General features: G+C 41.9%; 1 protein-coding gene across 2 annotated transcripts in view; it reads left to right on the top strand.

Annotated features, from left to right (window-relative positions):
- Positions 1 to 19,236, top strand: part of LOC106585121 (electrogenic sodium bicarbonate cotransporter 4) — a 55,314-nt gene that overhangs the window by 24,991 nt on the left and 11,087 nt on the right. Inside the window, exons 8-18 of one of the 2 annotated variants that reach the window (XM_014170972.2) lie at positions 268 to 323; positions 1,875 to 2,032; positions 2,389 to 2,476; positions 2,822 to 2,976; positions 3,155 to 3,283; positions 10,394 to 10,568; positions 11,138 to 11,271; positions 11,824 to 12,004; positions 12,113 to 12,203; positions 12,909 to 12,946; positions 15,524 to 15,715. In XM_014170972.2, the coding sequence (XP_014026447.1) occupies positions 268 to 323; positions 1,875 to 2,032; positions 2,389 to 2,476; positions 2,822 to 2,976; positions 3,155 to 3,283; positions 10,394 to 10,568; positions 11,138 to 11,271; positions 11,824 to 12,004; positions 12,113 to 12,203; positions 12,909 to 12,946; positions 15,524 to 15,715 (1,397 nt within the window). Of the gene's footprint in view, positions 1 to 267; positions 324 to 1,874; positions 2,033 to 2,388; positions 2,477 to 2,821; positions 2,977 to 3,154; positions 3,284 to 10,393; positions 10,569 to 11,137; positions 11,272 to 11,823; positions 12,005 to 12,112; positions 12,204 to 12,881; positions 12,947 to 15,523; positions 15,716 to 19,236 lie in introns of both variants that reach the window. The other variant, XM_014170970.2, reaches the window with a different exon arrangement.

Genomic DNA, 19,236 nt, shown 5'->3' with positions numbered 1-19,236 from the left:
ATTGCAGTTACAGGTGTTAAAAAATGAACAAATCTCAGAGTCCAAAGGGGGGCACTGACCCCTCCTGGCCTCCCCCCCGGCCATACTCAGCAGCATCTGTTTGTTAAAAAATCCTGAGGAGAAGTGATAATATTTAATCCTCTTCAGGTCATGAATTCATTTCATTTGAAGAAGAAAAACTCACATGTGTCTTTGATACATAGAACACTCTCCATATCCTCAACATTGATATGATCAATTGTTCACATGCATTGTGTTGCTTTACAGGTCATGCCCATAGTAGGAGTATGAATGACATTGCAGACACTCTGAGCACAGACCAGGTGACCGACTAATACAACATTACAACTCAACAGGCTCAATTCAATCAAACATCCTTGCAGAGCGAAACTGCAGTTTTTACAGAATTATTGTCATAATATAATTTAGGTTTTCTAATCTAAGTTAATTTAGGGTAGTGACATTACTTAAAATGTGCACTTCCTCTGTGCAGAAATTATATAAGTTTTCCGCAACGATGTTTGATTGAATTGCAACCAGAGTGTTTGTAGGAATTCATATTCCTTCTTTTGCAATGGCAAAACGTGTTGAGTTTGTGTATACATACAGTATGTGTTTGAGCCGAATTTTCAATATCCATTTAACCAGTAAATGTGCTGAATTTTAAATGTACATTTTAATTAAGTTTGGCAAGCAGCTGTATGCTGCAGAGGATTTGTATTGCAGTTGTATTTCACTGTTGCCATGGGAGACTGATGAGAGTCAGCATTGTTATAATTCTCATAAAATATTTGATTGGGTTCGTTTTAGTGTTGGTGTCACAGAGCAGTTGGGAGCAGGCTGCTTCACAATTCAGTCTTTTCTAAGGGTGATTTAAAAGAAGAATTTAAACCCAGTGAGACAGACGGTCTCTCTTTAAATCCAGGAGAATCCCATTGTTAGCAGGGTTATTATGCTGTGAATGATGGAGGATGGGTCAGGCGTGTTGTGCTAAGCATTGGGTTGAAACAGATTCCTCTTTGACAATTTTATGCCCAAATAATTGTCTTGAGATAATGTTCTGGACAAATACATCGGGTTTAACTCAGTAGATATGTGAATGAATACATCGCTGGGTACTTGACTGTTTCTGCATCTATTTGGCTAGCATAAAGCAAAAACAGATTGGCTTCCAGGCTATCCCAATGTTTTTAAACTGCCCTCACTGTTTAGTCTATGGTTGAGTGGTTTATACTACACGTAGGGGCATACATACATACATACATACATCATACATACATACATACATACATACATACATACATACATACATACATACATACATACATACATACATACATACATACATACATACATACATACATACATACAGTAAATCATGTACCAGTGTTCTAGTGATACCGTTGGCCACATTTCTTTCACGCATTCAAGTCCCAGGCTACATTGGACTTTTGATTTTTTTTCTTTTACATTCATTCGAATTGACGCTCAGAGACCAGTTTTGTTATCCAGCAAAAACATATGCTGCCAGAAGAGTAGTGAGGTGAAATGTAATTATGTTTTTTAAACAGATCATTGAGTGGATAGATAGAAGCCTAAAGGCATTGTTAGAACACAATGACAATGTCAAGAAGGAGAAATCTATTATATGCACATATTGTATGGTTTCACTGTCATATTTGAATAATTTATTAGTGTCATATAGTGATATTTATGTGGGTATATAAAAAAACTAGGACTTGAACTTGAAAATATGTTGCAATTTCACCTCAGATTTGTTTTGTCAGTTATGCTGACAAGAAGTCCAGTGTCCATACCATACAGTATATGCCATGATGTATCAACTATTTTTGACTCCCTCCCTCCCTCCATAGCTAAGGAATAAGTTCATGAAAAAGATCCCTAGAGATGCTGAGGCATCAAATGTGCTAGTGGGTGAGGTGGACTTCCTGGATAAACCCTTTGTAGCCTTTGTCCGCCTGGCACAGGCCACCACTCTGGGAGGACTTACAGAGGTTCCTGTGCCCACCAGGTAATGGCTGTCTGCCTGCCTGTATGATACATTACCATGTCTATTCATATGACCCCTTACTCCTCTCTGTCTGTCTATCTGTGTGTTTCTCTCGCTCTCTCCCTCTTTTTTTCTGTCTCTCGTCTTTTTTTCCGTATCGGTTCTTATACCCATGCAAATGTATTTTTTGAGCCCTAAACCATTTTTGAGGTGTCTATTTTATCCACACTAGCTAACCTAACCTTAGTTGAACACACATACTGTAAATAATTGCTGCCTTACTTTCTCCTTTGCGTCTGTTCTTATGCCCAAGCGAGCACATCTTTTGACATTTTGTGAGCTGTTGTTGAGGTACCTTTTTCCCCACACTACCACAGGTTCCTGTTTATTCTGTTGGGGCCCACAGGAAAAGCCAAGTCCTATAATCAGATCGGTCGAGCCATAGCTACTCTAATGGTGGATGATGTAAGTGTCTATCAATGTTTCCTTTTGTTCTTGAATGCAGATGACATGGAAATACAGGCTTGATTGTCTAGGCAACTTGAGTCAGCCAAAAATGTGTGGACTTCACATACTGGTAATGAGGCCACCATGGTTTGCTGTTGGTAACGGTCAGCCTCTCCTGTCACTATCATGGGAAAAAAACATTCAATGTCAGACAGTCAACGGACTGTTATTTCACCATAAAAGACAGGTGTTTTAAACAGAGTCCCACCACGGTCATATGTTAGGAATAGTTCCCAGGGTTGGCATCCCATTACTTTATGAGGGGACAAGACAGGTCCTAATATCAGATACGTTGTCCCCCAGCTCTTTAGTGATGTGGCGTACAAGGCTAGAGATCGAGAGGATCTGATTGCAGGTATAGATGAGTTCTTGGATGAGGTGATCGTGCTGCCGCCCGGCGAGTGGGACCCCAAAATCCGTATCGAGCCACCTAAGAAGGTGCCCACGGCTGACAAGAGGTTGGAGTCATATTTAGGTTTTATAATCTAGTTTAATCTAGGTTAGTTCCATTACCTAATCATTTCCCCACACTTTAAAAAAGTCACCTCCAAGACCCAGATATGAGGTCCTTCTCAGTATTTCTGTCATCAACACTTCCCTTCCCTCTCTTCCTGTGTGTATTCCCTCTGTTTACAGGAAGTCAGTGTACTCTCTGAATGAGCTGGGTCAGCCGAACGGTACGGCGGGAGGAAGTGGAGGCCACGCTGAGGATGAGGAGATGCCAGTGGCTCACGAACTGGGAGAGGAGCTGGCACACACTGGGAGGTAGGCTACTGGTTGAGGACTGGGAATGACACCGTTTACATGTTCTTTAGGAGAATAGGAAGAATGATAACATGAAAGGAACTGGGTCTGAACTGGGATAAGAGGGAAATGCTACTGAGTGAATTGAGATATGAGGTAGAGTACTTGAGTGGAACTGATACTAGAGCTGGCCTTTAAAGAGACATTGGGACATCTAAATGTGCGTGAAAACGTCCTGTCTCTTGTTCATTCACATTGGGAACATTCACCCAGTGGATGGATTAGGGACAGATCACAATTTACTGGGGGGGGGGTCCAAAATAGGGGAGGGTTGTCAAACCTTTTTTTTTGCTTTGGGGAGGGTTGTGTATTTTTTTCGATTGGGCACAGGGGAGGGTAGTGTGTTTTTCCCAGGTTTACATTTGCTCCTTTGGAGGTTTTACTATATAATTTATTCCATCATAGACACATTTCCTCATCCGCTTGCATGCGCCTCCCCAATAGAAAGGAAGGTGTTTTGGTACTTCCCATATGCATTGTGCTTTTCCGTGTGCAAATCTTTACTATACCACAGGTCAGTATATTCTAACAGTCTAACGGTCTATCCTGCCCTCTATCCAAAATTCATAGTGACAATAGTGGTAGGTGGATATTTGTCCAGATCTGAAATAGGCCAACTAGCAATCATAACACAAATAAAAACATTAAAATCTGCATCAATTTTTTATATGAATCGACAGGAACAAATAGGAATACAGTGAGGGAGAAAAGTATTTGCCAAATGGCAGCCTCAAAACCTTAATGACTTGGAGAAGATCTGCAAAGAGGAATGGGACAAAATCCCTCCTGAGATGTGTGCAAACCTGGTGGCCAACTACAAGAAACGTCTGACCTCTGTGATTGCCAACAAGGGTTATGCCACCAAGCACTAAGTCATGTTTTGCAGAGGGGTCAAATACTTATTTCCCTCATTAAAATGCTAATCAATTTATACAATTTTTGACAATGCGTTTTTCTGGATTTTTTTGTTGTTGTTATTCTATCTCTCACTGTTCAAATAAACCTACCATTAAAATTATAGACTGATCCTTTCTTTGTCAGTGGGCAAACATACAAAATCAGCAGGGGATCAAATACTTTTTTCCCTCACTGTAGCTGATAGGCAGTGGAGAGGCCAGGTGCATCATTGCGCATGAAAGAACAGTGAAGACATGACACAGCTAAAATATTTCCCCTATTGATCTTGTTTAGGGACAATTCAATTATTCTACCTAGACTAGCCTACAACACCACAATGCAATGAATAATTGCATTATTGTTTAAAAGTGAGTACAACATTCTATAGCCTACTCTAGGCTGCAGTGAAAATGGAATTTGAATAACAGACCAGTTGTGGGTCCACTCAACAGTTTATAAGGTCTAGAAAGACACAGTAGCAGGCCAGTCTGGCTGTATTTTTACTTCTGATACTGAATATGCTGTCTGTTGCACATCATCATTCTCCCAAGTTGTCCTATAATAATGTGGCCACATATACTCCCAGCAGACCCAATTATTCAGGAAAGCTTAACGCATGCTCTGCCTCCTCTCCAATCCGAGCGGCTATTCCTCGCACACCTAGAACCTAACACTTCAATATAGCCTAAATATTTATCATTTCACTTTTAAAATGTATGACTTTTTATATGTGGCATAAACACAGCCAGTCACAATGTTTTAATCCAAGTAGGCTACTTCAAAAGTCTCCTGTCGGCATGTCCACAATCGACCAAAATATAATTCCAGCGTCCTCAAAATGGCTTGACATTAACCAGGTTTCCATCCAACCTTTTAATGCGAGTAAAGTAGCCTACGTGTCTGATAAATGTCACTACGCCATGGGAAATCATGCAGTTTATTAGGCTACAGATTAAATCAATTATGATGAACTTCACAAGGTGGTGAAAGTGCACAGTGATGAGGTTGATGCTCCTTTCAATAAATATTGAGGGTCTTATTTTATGTGCACTATGTATTTACACTCAGACTTTTATCTGCAACAAGTCAATTTGATGGAAACACAAGTCTGATGGGAAAATGCTCCAGGGTTTCCCTTAGCTGGTAATTGGTGGCATTTGGCTGATAAAAAATAAAAAGCTGATAAATAACATTGTGGCGGGCCAAATTGCCCAGGAGAGGTTGTCTATCATAGCCGACACCTCGAATTTGCTCTTCAGCACCATTCTCTCACGCCTTACGTGCACATGTGCCTGCTTCTGAGGAGAGAGAGAGAGCAAGAGAGGAGCCTTGGCCTAGGCCACTGTTGATTGCAAAGATGGAGGCCTTTTTCATTGAAGTAAAACCAAAGTTAGAGGAAAAAGAGTATGCTTATAGTGAAAAGAGGGGAATATAATATGTTTTAATATTGTAGTGGACTAAGATGAGAAGAATGCAGGGTACTGTACAACTCCTTATTTAGGTAGGATTCAATAATAAAACGTACAATTATTTATAATAAATATTTTTTTATCCTTTTTATTATTATCATTGTATGTCATTGTTATTATTGTAAGCCTATTTACTAAACAAAAATATAAACGCAACATGGAACAATTTCAATGATTTTACTGAGTTACAGTTCATATAAGGAAATCAGTCAATTTAAATAAAGTAATTAGGCCGTAATCTATGGATGTCACATGACTGGGCAGGGGAGCAGCCATGGGTGGGCCTGGGAGGGCATAGACTCACCCACTTGGGAGCCAGACAGTTTTTCCCCACAAAAGGTCTTTATTACAGACATAAATACTCCTCAAATTCATCAGCTGTCCAGGTGGCTGGTCTCAGATGATCCCGCAGGTGAAGAAGCCAGATGTGGAGGTCCTGCGCTGGTGTGGTTACACGTGATCTGCGGATGTGAGGCCAGTTGGACATACTGACAAGTTCTCTAAAACAATGTTAGAAGGCAGTTTATGGTAGACAAATGATCATTCAATTATGTGGCAACAGTTCTGGTGGACATTCCTGCAGTCAGCATGCCAATTGCACGCTCCCTCAAAACTTGAGACATCTGTTGTAAAACTGCACATTTTAGAGTGACCTTTTATTGTCCCCAGCACAAGGTGCACCTGTGTAGTGAACATGCTGTTTAATTAGCTTCTTGATATGCCACACCTATCAGATGGATGGATTATCTTGGCAAAGGAGAAATGCTCACTAATAGGGATGCAAACAAATTTGTGCACAAAATTTGAGAGAAATAAGCTTTTTGTGCATATGGAACATTTCTGGGATATTTTATTTCAGCACATGAACCATTGGACCAACACTTTATATGTTGTGTTTATATTTTTGTTCAGAATATTAATTGAAACCAGTTCTTTAAATATGCGAAACCTGTTTTGTTTAATTCTGTTTAAACATTTTAATTGGCTAAATTACATTTGATCTGTCTTTTTTAATTGTGTGCCTCATATATAGTTTAAGATAAGTTATTAGTAGCCTATGTCTGTCATTTCTTGGGTATGGTAGGCACTTGCCTTTGTTGGTAGCCTAATTGCTGCAATATAGCCTGTTCAAAACTTTTGTGAAGGTTTAAATCAGTTCGCAAGTGTTTTGTTTCATTCTGTTGAGGCATTTTCTTTGGCCAAATTAAGTTGCAACTGTAATGCTGTGTTTGCCACAATATAATAGCCTACTCCTATTTTCCCAAAAACAATGGCTTAACTTACATTTGATATTACCCTAATCAAGTTTAGAAACTTTTGTGAAGGTTTGTTGTGGCTATTATTAAGCTTTAGCTACTGCAAGCCTATGATATGAAGACAGTGTGCAGCAGCGCTCCAACTGACTCCGACAGTTGAACTTGAGGTGAGGAAGACTGTGTCAGACATACCAGAGTTACTACTATAATAAAGAAATATAATGCTTATCTTTATACAAAATATTCTGATAGAAAATATACGAATTAGCCTCCTTCTGTACATCTCTATCTGTATAGCAGATGCAGTAGCCATCTCACCTAAAGAAATGTATGTCGGTGTCAAAGCATGCTGCCGGCATATCTCTATTTCTCTGGTGCTAGGCCTAAGCTTCTCTTCCTTTATATGGGCTAGATTTTTTTTTAAAGATTAATATCTTACATTGGACACATCAGCCTATATAAAAATTTGCCTCTGACATGTTGCATATGCTACTCATGGAAACACAAGGAATGTTTTTGTAATTTGTTATAGGAGGTTTGTAAGTACATGTAGCCTAAATGTGGCTCATTTGACCAATATCCCTCGTTTATTGATGGATGGCACTGGCTGCACCAAGTCGGATCTGAATGCATATGGATGTCTGGTAAAGTTCTCAAATGTCTGGTAAATTAAAATTTGCTGATCACGTTGTCTGACGCCAAATTTTCCCAAAGGAAACCCTGAAATGTGCATATTATTTTTATGCTGATTTTAGAATATTTTCATGAAATTCTCTGGACAACACCCTGTCGTTCTCTGCAAACATCAAAGCGGTGACCCACTCCTGCAGGTTCATGCTCTACAACAGCCGTAGAGTGCGACCCTACCTCACACAGGAAGCGGAGCAGGTCCTAATCCAGGCACTTGTCCTCTCTTGTCTGGACTACTGAAACTCACTGTTGGCTGGGCTACCCGTTTGTCCCTGCAACTCTCATGTCACCCCGTTCCTCCGCACACTCCACTGGCTTCCAGTCGAAGCTAGCATCCACTACAATACAATGGTGCTGACCTACAGAACAGCAAGATGAACTGTCCCTCCCTACTTTCAGACTATGCTCAAACCCTACACCCCAACCCGAGCACTCCGTCTGCGAACCTCAGGTCTCTTTGCCCTCCCACCCGTACGAGAGGGCAGCTCCCGCTCAGCCTAGTCCAAGCTCTTCTCTGTCCTGGCACCCCTATGGTGGAACCAGCTTCCAAAAACATCTGAACAGTATCTTCAAACATAATCTTAAATAATCCTCCTCCTCCTTAGCCTCTGCTAAATGACTAAAATGTAAATGTGAAATCTGTTGCCAATTGGATGGAAACCTATAGACAACCTATTATGGTGAACCTAAAGACTCTGGCAAGTTCGCTAGTTCTGTGTGACTTTGATTATGCTTGCAATGCACATCATGGTTCACCAGCAGCCCCAAACATTTAAAGAATAAGCTACAGACTAGGGTTGACTATTTTCGTGGTATTTTACAAGAATAATCCAAGAATAATCACTTTTCTCCCTGTAACCCGGTATTTCCCGCCCAAACCGGAAGTGTCATTCATATAAAGCATATTCATATTTTAATACGTCTGGATTTGATTAGAGCTTTGATTGGCATGAACATTCAAATCTAATGCTACCTGAGCCTGATGAGCCATACATTAAATATATTTTATGAGCCCAAGTCCAAATCATTGTGCCATTATCCAATACATAGCGTATGAAATAGGCTACCACATATTACGCACGACAGAAAAACATAAAAGCCCATAGATGTAGCTACTGTATGTTAAAAAATTATGTAACCCCCGAAAGCCAGATGGTGATGTGTAAATTAGACGTGCATTCAGCCCTTATATTACTGTTGCATATGCTGCAGCAAATGTAGGGACCACAATGGAATTATGTCCCTGACTTTATTGTGCCGTCCAGGTCACTTTTTAAATTAATTATGTATATATGTGTCATAAGCGTCGTAAGGGACAGACCAAGGCGCAGCGGGTATAGTGCTCATCTTCTTTCTTTATTTAGAGAGAACACTCAAACAAAATAAACGACGAAACAGTTCCGTAAGGCACACGGCTAACAGAAAACAACCACCCACAAACCCAAAGGAAAAAAGAGCTGCCTAAGTATGGCTTCTAATCAGAGACAACGAAAGACACTAACGGGTGTCGTGTGTGGAGGACCAAGACGCAACAGGGAAGTGTATACTCATCTTCTTTTTAATATTGAAGAAGGTGAAACAAAATGAAACACGTATACAATTACGAAAACGACACTAACAGTTCTGTCAGGTGAAGAACACAAAACAGAATACAACTACCCACAATCCACAATACAAACACGCCCCTAATTATAGGACCTTCAATGAGAGGCAACGGTAGACAGCTGCCGCCAACTGAAGGCCCCAACACCAATTAACTAAACATTGAAATACAAATGACTAGACAGAACATAGAAATAAACTAACATAGAACAATAACCAAAACCCTGGACTAATAAATCAAATACCCCTCTCTACATGGACACATACACACAACCACCCTGAACCACATAAAACAAATACCCCCTGCCACGTCCTGACCAAACTAAACACTAACAAATAACACCTTTACAGGTCAGAACGTGACAGACACCTGCCTCTGATTGGAAACCATACTCGGCCACACATAGAAAACGAACATAGAAAATGGGGGGGGGGGGTGCATTTTTTTTTTTTTATGACACCTTGAGTTGGACCCCTCCTGGTCAGGCGTTCAGTAATATACTATTGGAAAAAAGGGTTCCAAAGAGGTTCTTCGGCTGTCCCCATAGGAGAAACATTTTTTTGGGGGTTCCAGGCAGAACCCTTTTTGGTTCCATGTAGAGCCCTCTGTGGAAAGGGTTCTACATGGAACCCAAAAGAGTTCTACCTGGAACCGAAAGGGTTGTACCTGGAACCAAAAAGGGTTCTTCAGTGTTTTCCGACGGGTACAGTCGAATAACCCTTTTAGGTTCTAGATAGCAAAATCTAAGAGTGTAGCCAAGATAATCTCGTCTCCATTCCTCATCGGCCTGATATTACAGTTTTAAATCATCATCGGTTCAATTGGCCCATCCTGTCACACTGTGAAACGACAGACACACTGAAATGAAGTGAGTCCGTGTGATGCATAAAACAGGGGATAATGCATTTTAAACAGAGTATGTGCACCATCATTACCAAAGTGTTTGTGTCTGTGACAAGGACTTTGTGACAATTGCTGATATATAAAGGGCTTTATAAAATATATTTGATTGATTGACTGTGTCTGTGGCAGGTTCTGCATTATAACCAGAGGGTTTGTGTCTGTGGCTGTGTCTGTGGCAGGTTATGTGGAGACCACAGTGTTTGTAGCTGTGTCAGGTTCTGCATCGTTACCAGAGTGTCTGTGTTTTTGTCAGGTTCTGTGGAGGTCTGTTCCTGGACATCAAGAGAAAGCTGCCCTGGTTTCCTAGTGACTTCTACGAAGGCTTCCACATCCAGTCCATCTCTGCAGTCCTCTTCATCTACCTGGGCTGCATAACCAATGCCATCACCTTTGGAGGCCTGCTGGGGGATGCCACAGACAACTATCAGGTAGAGCTGATGTAGCCTGAAATCCAGAACTGTTGTGTTAACATTCTACCCCTTGTAATCATATGCCAATACGTTTGCCATATTTAAGGAGTAAAATGAGTGAAATGTTAGCACAAACAGACTGGAACCCAAGTTAGGGCTGATGACCATTGAATGAATTTATATTTAGTTAATTTACTGATTCAAATAAAAAAAATATGAGTCTGTGATTTGCTAAAGAATGTTTTTAGTATGGAACATGACCCCAAAAAATGATATGGTAGCTAACTCACTCTAGGTGATATATGTGTGTGAGGGATGGGAACAGTGACTGCACTAAATCCATTTGTTCAGCTCAACACATACCGAAACCATTTAGGATAAGTGCTCTGGCTGGCTGCTGCTGATGATTCGCAGACTGTCTGTCAGATTGAAATATAGCAGGCTCATACTGCCTTTCTCTAACACATTCACAACCACTTCTCTCTGTCTGTCTCTCTTCATTTTCCCTCTCCATCGCTCTCTCCCTACTCTCTCCCCTACCCTGTTTCTCCCCCTGCCCTCCCTTCTCTCTCTCCTCTATATATCAGGGTGTGATGGAGAGTTTCCTGGGCACAGCGTTGTCAGGAACAGTGTTCTGTATGTTTAGTGGTCAGCCCCTCATCATCCTTAGCTCCACTGGACCCATCCTCATCTTCGAGAAACTGCTCTTCGAATTCAGCAAGTGAGTGAGAGCTCAACCCCACTTCAAAGTCAGACACTGTAGCCAAGGGGTGTCGAACTCATTTTGCCCTGGTGGCCGCATTCAGTCTTCCACGAGGTCTGGAATGCCGCACTGCCATTTTTTAAAATATTTCCTTGCTGTCAAAATTTTCAAAACATTGTCCTCTATCCATCGTTTTTTACATTTTCGATCCTCCCTGAATGTTTATTGACTATTAGTGAGCTGGACAGTCAAGAAACTGTATGAACATAGGTCCATTATCATTTCTACACAGTTTTAATTTGTTTAGTCAATATAAAATATATTGAGTTCTACCTCCCACCCCAAAAAACACCCCTGCTGTAGCCTATACAGTATATAATATCATTATACATATGGTTCCTCCCTTTGATTTGAAAGACAATTCAAACACCCACATCAGACATGATATACTATGAAAGGCACAATGGTGAGATTTGATATGCCATATTGGAGAGCGTGTCCGTTCCAGCTTTATAAAAGGACGGTCTTACCTTTCACTTTCTGCCCTATATCAATGTTCTTATTTCTAAGGAACAACGGTATAGACTACATGGAACTGCGTCTGTGGATAGGGATCCACTCCTGTATCCAGTGCTTCCTCCTGGTCGCCACGGACGCCAGCTACATCATCAAGTACATGACCCGCTTCACAGAGGAGGGCTTCTCCAGCCTCATCTCCTTCATCTTCATCTCTGACGCCATCAAGAAGATGGTGAGTCACACGCAGGCACGCGGCCGCACACAGACGCAGTCACGCTCATACTTAGGCACACACGCACACAGGCACACGCTTAACTGTTGATGTAATGTGCTGCTACAGATGGGCTCTTTCAAGTACTATCCCATCAACACCGACTTCAAGCCAGACTACGTCACTGCCTACAAGTGCGAGTGCCTGGCCCCAGACCCCAGTGAGTCCATCCTTGGCTGTATAGTATATCATTATAGTACAGTAACAATCAAGTTAGCCAGAATTCCCAACAGGGGTCATAGTGGTTGTCATATGGTTGGAGAGGGTAGTAATGGGGAATCAGGGCCTAGTAGCTTGGGTGCCAATCTGTTTCTGCTCTCATGTCAACTCCTTATGGAATTGTCATGCCAAACATGGCAAAAGTTTGACTTGACACTGACAGAAATGGAGTTGGCAAGAGCACAAACAGATAGGAGTATAAACAGGACCTGGCTACCTAAGGGATTTGGGGGCATAAAGATTATAGTATGGTTTGGTAATATAAGGATGTATTATACCTTTATGCCTCTCTGGAGATGTTCATTGCATTGGGAAATCGTTATGAGAATTGACATAAGATATTTGAATAATGTAACTGATTTGTCTTATATTTGTTTTTGCTGCACTCACAAATGGCTGCTGTCTGATGCGAGTGAGTAACACTTTGTATGCATGAGCTTCAACTAGTTACTTTCTCTGTTCAAGGTTTCCAAGTCAACCCGATGAATTCGTATTCCATTTTGCATTTCTCTTGTCCTTTGACTCTGCCCCTCTCACTGTTTTCACTCTCTGCATCTCAATTTTTAATTCATAACCCTCCTCTTTCCGTCTGTCTGCCTTCTTTTCACTTATTAAACAGTGGCTTCAATGATCTTCAATGGTTTAGTGCCAGTGCCAACTGATAACACCTCTAGTCTCTTTGGAGTAAGTGATTTTTTTAATTTACATTTTTTCTTTGTCATGTCTAGCGACAACAACTAGCAACAGCAACTGGGACCTAAGACACCCACCACAAGGCCCCTAAATTTGCCCAAGAAAGGCAAACAAATTTCAAACCCACAACAAACTTAAAGACAGGAAGCAAACCAAAAAGTGGAGAAAAGCAAAAAACAAGGAAGATCAGATAAACGCCAACGAAATGAGTTAACCCTCCACATCTGTCAAGCCAACTTGTGCACTGGGCCAGCTGATCTTAAATATCACCTGACTAACTAATATCACCTGAAATACCTTCTGACTAACGAGGTGACTCCCGTCGGTGTGCCGACCGTGCTAACGTGCTAACAAAATATAAATGGAAAACCAAAACCTGTAACACCTTCCCCCTTAAGGCAACAAATCTACCCTATATTTACACTACTGTTCAAAAGTTTGGGGTCACTTAGAAATGTCCTTGTTTTTGAAAGAAAAGCACTTTTTATGTCCATTAAAATAACATAAAACTGATCAGAAATACAGTGTAGACATTGTTCATGTTGTAAATGACTATTGTATGACTATATATTTTTTTAATGGAATATCTACATTAGAGTGTCAAGTTTGACAAACAGACGCCTCACAAGTCCTCAACTGGCAGCTTCATTAAATAGTACCCGCAAAATACCAGTCTCAACGTTAACAGTGACGAGGCGACTCCGGGATGCTGGCCTTCTAGGCAGAGTTCCTCTGTCCAGTGTCTGTGTTCTTTTGCCCATCTTAATCTTTTATTTTTATTGGCCAGTTGTCACGTCCTGGCCAGTATAAGGGTTAATTGTTATTGTAGTTTGGTCAGGACGTGGCAGAGGGTATTTGTTTTATGTGGTTCGGGGTGGTGTTTTGGTAAAAGGGCGTTTGATTTAGTATTTCCGGGTTTTTGGTTTATGATCTATGTTTATGTAATTCTATGTTTAGTCTAGGTAGTCTATTTCTATGTAGAGTTAATTGGGGTGGACTTCCAATTGAAGGCAGCTGTGTGGTGTTGCCTTTGAATGGAAGTCCTATATTAGTTGGGTGTGTTTGTCTGTTTAATTGTGGGAGATTGTTCTGAGTTTAGCCTTGTGCCTTGCCAGGCTGTTGCCAGGCTGTTGCTGTGTTCGTTTTGTTGTTTTGGTGTTCATTAAGTTTGTAAATAAATACACACGATGAGCATACACATACCTGCTGCGTTTTGGTCCTCCATTACTGACGACAATCGTGACACCAGTCTGAGATATAGCTTTTTCTTTGTAACTCTGCCTAGAAGGCCAGCATCTCAGAGTTGCCTCTTCACTGTTGACGTTGAGACTGTGTTTTGCGTGTACTATTTAATGATGCTGCCAGTTGAGGACTTGTGAGGCGTCTGTGTCTCAAACTAGACACTCTAATGTACTTGTCCTCTTGCTTAGTTGTGCACCGGGGCCTCCCACTCTTCTTTCTATTCTGGTTAGAGCCAGTTTGCGCTGTTCTGTGAAGGGAGTAGTACACAGCATTTTACGAGATCTTCAGTTTCTTGGCAATTTTTCATGGAATAGCCTTCATTTCTAAGAACAGGAATAGACTGACCAGTTTCAGAAGAAAGTCTTTGTTTCTGGCCATTTTGAGCCTGTAATCGAACCCAGAAATGCAGATGCTCCAGATACTCAACTAGTCTAAAGAAGGCCAGTTTTATTGCTTCTTTAATCAGAACAAAAGTTTTCAGCTGTGCTAACATAATTGCAAAAGGGTTTTCTAATGATCAATTAGCCTTATAAAATGATAAACTTGGATTAGCTAACACAACATGCCATTGGAACACAGGAGTGATGGTTGCTGATAATGGGCCTATGTAGATATGCCTATGTAGATATTCCATAAAAGAATCTGCCATTTCCAGCTACAATAGTCATTTACAACATTAGCAATGTCTACACTGTATTTCTGATCATTTTGATGTTATTTTAATGGACAGAAAATGTGGTTTTCTTTCAAAACAAGGACACTTTATCATGTAGACACTTTATCATCCAATTGGGAATTTTTTGTTTACAGCAAATGGCTTTCCTTTGAGGAGTCAATTAGTTCACATATTATTATTTTAGCCGCCCTTATGTTCTCTTGCACTCTCTTTCCTTTTATCCTTCTCTCTCTCTCTCTCTCTCTCTCTCTCTCTCTCTCTCTCTCTCTTTCAATTCAATTAAATTTGCTTTATTGCCATGACGTAACAATGTACATATTGCCAAAGCTTATTTTGGATATTTACAATATGAAAAAAAAAAAGAGAATCAAAATTGTCAACGGGACAACAGTAACAACAATAACCAAGGGTCAAAATAACCATACATTCAACAATAACAAAAAGCATACAGTAGAGTACATGTGCAGGTTGATTGGTCTGTCAGACACTGTCCCTCAATTTATGGCAGGCAGCAATTCTCTCTCTCTCTCTCTCTCTCTCTCCCAAGAAACCTCACATCCTCACAGCCATGTCTCTCCCCTTCACCTTATTCTTCGACCTCTAAAACTGTGTCCTACTCCCTGCCCCTCTACATCCCTCTCTCCTCTTAGTTGAACATCACAGACCTGGACTGGAGCCAGCTCAGTAAGAAGGAGTGTGTGAAGTATGGAGGCTCTCTGGTGGGCAACACCTGTAAGTACGTCCCTGACCTGGCCCTCATGTCCTTCATCCTGTTCTTCGGGACCTACTCCATGACCGTCTCCCTCAAGAAGTTCAAGTTTAGCCGCTACTTTCCTACCAAGGTGAGACTAGAACGAACTGAAGAGGAGCTGGATGTTTATTCATTGACATAGAGACTGCATCGCAAATAGCAGCCTGATTCAGCCACAGTTTCATATTTTTCAAGACAAAGATTATCAATTTAAAACACTTGAGGCAGATATGATTAGGTGTAATCTGTGGTGATTTGGTGTAATCTCCATGGAGATATGGTGTAAATAAGAGCAATGACCGAAACATGCTTAGATCTAAACTTTTGTATACATTTGTCTCCCCAAACTCCTCAATGTACATACTACAGTATATCCCATGGTATCCTGAAACTGCATATTCTATTTCACTTATATTACAGCTGAATACAGCTTCAAATCAAATCAAATCAAATATTATTTGTCACATGCGCCAAATGCAACAGGTGTAGACCTTACTGTGAAATGCTGACTTACAAGCCCTTAACCAACAATGCAGTTTTAAGAAAATACCTTAAAAAAGGGGGGTATCGGTACAGAGTCAATGTGTCAATGTGCCGGGGCACCGGTGTTGTCGAGGTAATTGAGGTAATTATGTACATGTAGGTAGAGTTATTAAAGTGGCTATGCATAGATAATAACAGAGAGTAGCAGCAGTGTGGGGGGGGGGGGCATTGCAAATAGTCTGGGTAGCCATTTGATTAGCTGTTCAGGAGTCTTATGGCTTGGGGGTAGAAGCTGTTTAGAAGCCTCTCGGACCTAGACTTGGTGCTCCGGTACCGCTTGCTGTGCATTAGCTGAGAGAACAGTCTATGACTAGGGTGGCTAGAGTCTTTGACAATTTTTAGGGCCTTCCTCTGACACCGCATGGGTAAAGGTCCTGGATGGCAGGAAGCTTGGCCCCAGGGATGTACTGGGCCGTACGCATTACCCTCTGTAGTGCCTTGCGGTTGGAGGCCTGAGCAGTTTCCATACCAGGCAGTGATGCAACCCGTCAGGATGCTCTCGATGGTGCAGCTGTAAAACCTTTTGAGGATCTAAGGACCCTTGTCAAACCTTTTCAGTCTCCTGAGGGGGAATAGGCTTTGTCGTGCCCTCTTCACGACTGTCTTGGTGTGCTTGGACCATGTTAGTTTGTTGGTGATGTGGACGCCAAGGAACTTGAAGCTCTCAACCTGCTCCAATACAGCCCCGTCGATGAGAATGGGTGTGTGCTCGGTCCTCCATTTCCTGTAGTCCACAATCATCTCCTTAGTCTTGGTTACGTTGAGTGATAGGTTGTTGTCCTTGCACCACATGGTGAGTTCTCTGACCTCCTCCCTATAGGCTGTCTCATCGTTGTCGGTGATCAGGCCTACAACTGTTGTGTAGTCAGCAAACTTAATGATGGTGTTGCAGTTGTGTCTGGCCATGCAGTCATGAGTGAACAGAGAGTATAGGTGGGGACTGAGCACACACCCCTGAGGGGCCCCCGTGTTGAGGATCAGTGTGGCGGATGTGTTGTTACCTACTCTTACCACCTGGGGGTGGCCCATCAGGAAGTCCAGGATCCAGTTGCAGAGGGAGGTGTTTAGTCCCATGGTCCTTAGCTTAGTGTTGAGCTTTGAGGGCACTATGGTGTTGAATGCTGAGCTGTAGTCAATGAATAGCATTCTCACATAGGTGTTAATTTTGTCCAGGTGGGAAAGGGCAGTGTAGAGTGAAATAGAGATTGCATCATCTGTGGATCAGTTGGTACGGTATGCAAATTGGAGTCGGTCTAGGATTTCTGGGATAATGGTGTTGATGTGAGCCATGACCAGCCTTTCGAAAGCACTTCATGGCTACAGACGTGAGTGCTACGGTTCGGTAGTCATTTAGGCAGGTTACCTTAGTGTTCTTGGGCACAGGCCCTATGGTGGTCTGCTTAAAACATGTTGGTATTACAGACTCGGACAGGGAGAGGTTGAAAATGTCAGTGAAGACACTTGCCAGTTGGTCAGCGCATGCTCAGAGTACACATCCTGGTAATACGTCTGGCCCAGCGACCTTGTGAATGTTGACCTGTTTAAAGGTCTAACTCACATCGGTTGTGGACAGCGTAATCCCTCAGTCGTCTGGAACAGCTGATGCGCCCATGCATGTTTCAGTGTTACTTGCCTCGAAGCGAGCATAGAAGTTGTTTAGCTTGTCTGGTAGGCTCGTGTCACTGGGCAGCTCTCACTGTGCTTCCCTTTGTAGTCTGTAATGGTTTGCAAGCCCTGCCACAACCGACGTGCCTCTGAGCCGGTGTAGTACGATTCGATCTTAGTCCTGTATTGACGCTTTGCCTGTTTGATGGTTCGTCAGAGGGCATAGCGGGATTTCTTATAAGCTTCCGGGTTAGAGTCCCGCATCTTGAATGCGGCAGCTCTACCCTTAAGCTCAGTGTGAATGTTGCCTGTAATCCATGGCTTCTGGTTCGGTTATGTATGTACAGTCACTGTGGGGACGATGTCCTCTATGCACTTATTGATAAAGCCAGTGACTGATATGGTGTACTCCTCAATGCCATCGGATAAATCCCAGAACATATTCCAGTTTGTGCTAGCAAAACAGTCCTGTAGTTTAGCATCTGCTTCATTTGACCAATTTTTTATAGACCTGGTGCTTCCTGCTTTAATTTTTGCTTGTAAGCAGGTATCAGGAGGATAGAGTTATGGTCAGATTTGCCAAATGGAGGGTGAGGGAGAGCTTTGTACGCGTGTGTGGAGTAAAGGTGGTCTAGAATTTTTTTCCCTCTGGTTGCACATTTAACATGCTGATAGAACTTAGGTAAAACTGATTTAAGTTTCCCTGCATTAAAGTCCCCAGCCACTAGGAGTGCCGCCTCTGGATGAGCATTTTCCTGATTGCTTATGGCGGAATATAGCTCACTGAGTGTGGTTTTAGTGCCAGCATTGGTCTGTGGTGGTATGTAGACAGCTACAAAAAATACAGATGAAAACTCTCTAGGTAGATAGTGTGGTCTACAGCTTATTATGAAATACTCTACTTTAGGCGAGCAAAACCTTGAGACTTCCTTAGATATCGTGCACCAGCTATTGTTTACAAATATGCATAGGCCCCCACCCCGTGTCTTACCAGAGGCTGCTGTTCTGTCCTGCCGTGTATAACCCGCCAGCTGTATGTTCTTAATGTCGTTGTTCAGCCATGACTCGGTGAAACATAGGATATTACAGTTTAATGTCCCGTACAGTCGTCCCATTTATTTTCCAGTGATTGAACGTTAGCTAGCAGAACGGAAGGCAAGGGCAGATTAGCCACTCGTCACCTGATCCTCAGAAGGCATCCTGATCTCTTTCCGCGAAACCTACATTTCCTTTTCCAGCGAATCACGGGGATCTGGGCCTGGTCGGGTGTCTGTAGTATATCCCTCGCGTCCGACTCACTGAAGAAGAACTCCTCGTCCAATTTGAGGTGAGTAATCCCAGTTCTGATGTCCAAAAGCTCTTTTCGGTCATAAGAGACGGTTGCAGCAACATTATGTACAAAACGAGTTACGAACAACGCAAAAAAACAAAAGAATTGCATGGTTGGTTAAGATCCGATAAGAC

The sequence above is a fragment of the Salmo salar genome, chromosome ssa24 (genome assembly GCF_905237065.1).
Source record: "Salmo salar chromosome ssa24, Ssal_v3.1, whole genome shotgun sequence".
NCBI classification, from domain to species: Eukaryota; Metazoa; Chordata; class Actinopteri; order Salmoniformes; family Salmonidae; genus Salmo; species Salmo salar.
The sequence above is the reverse complement of the archived record's forward strand: the minus strand, read 5'-3'. Positions and strand labels throughout refer to the sequence as shown.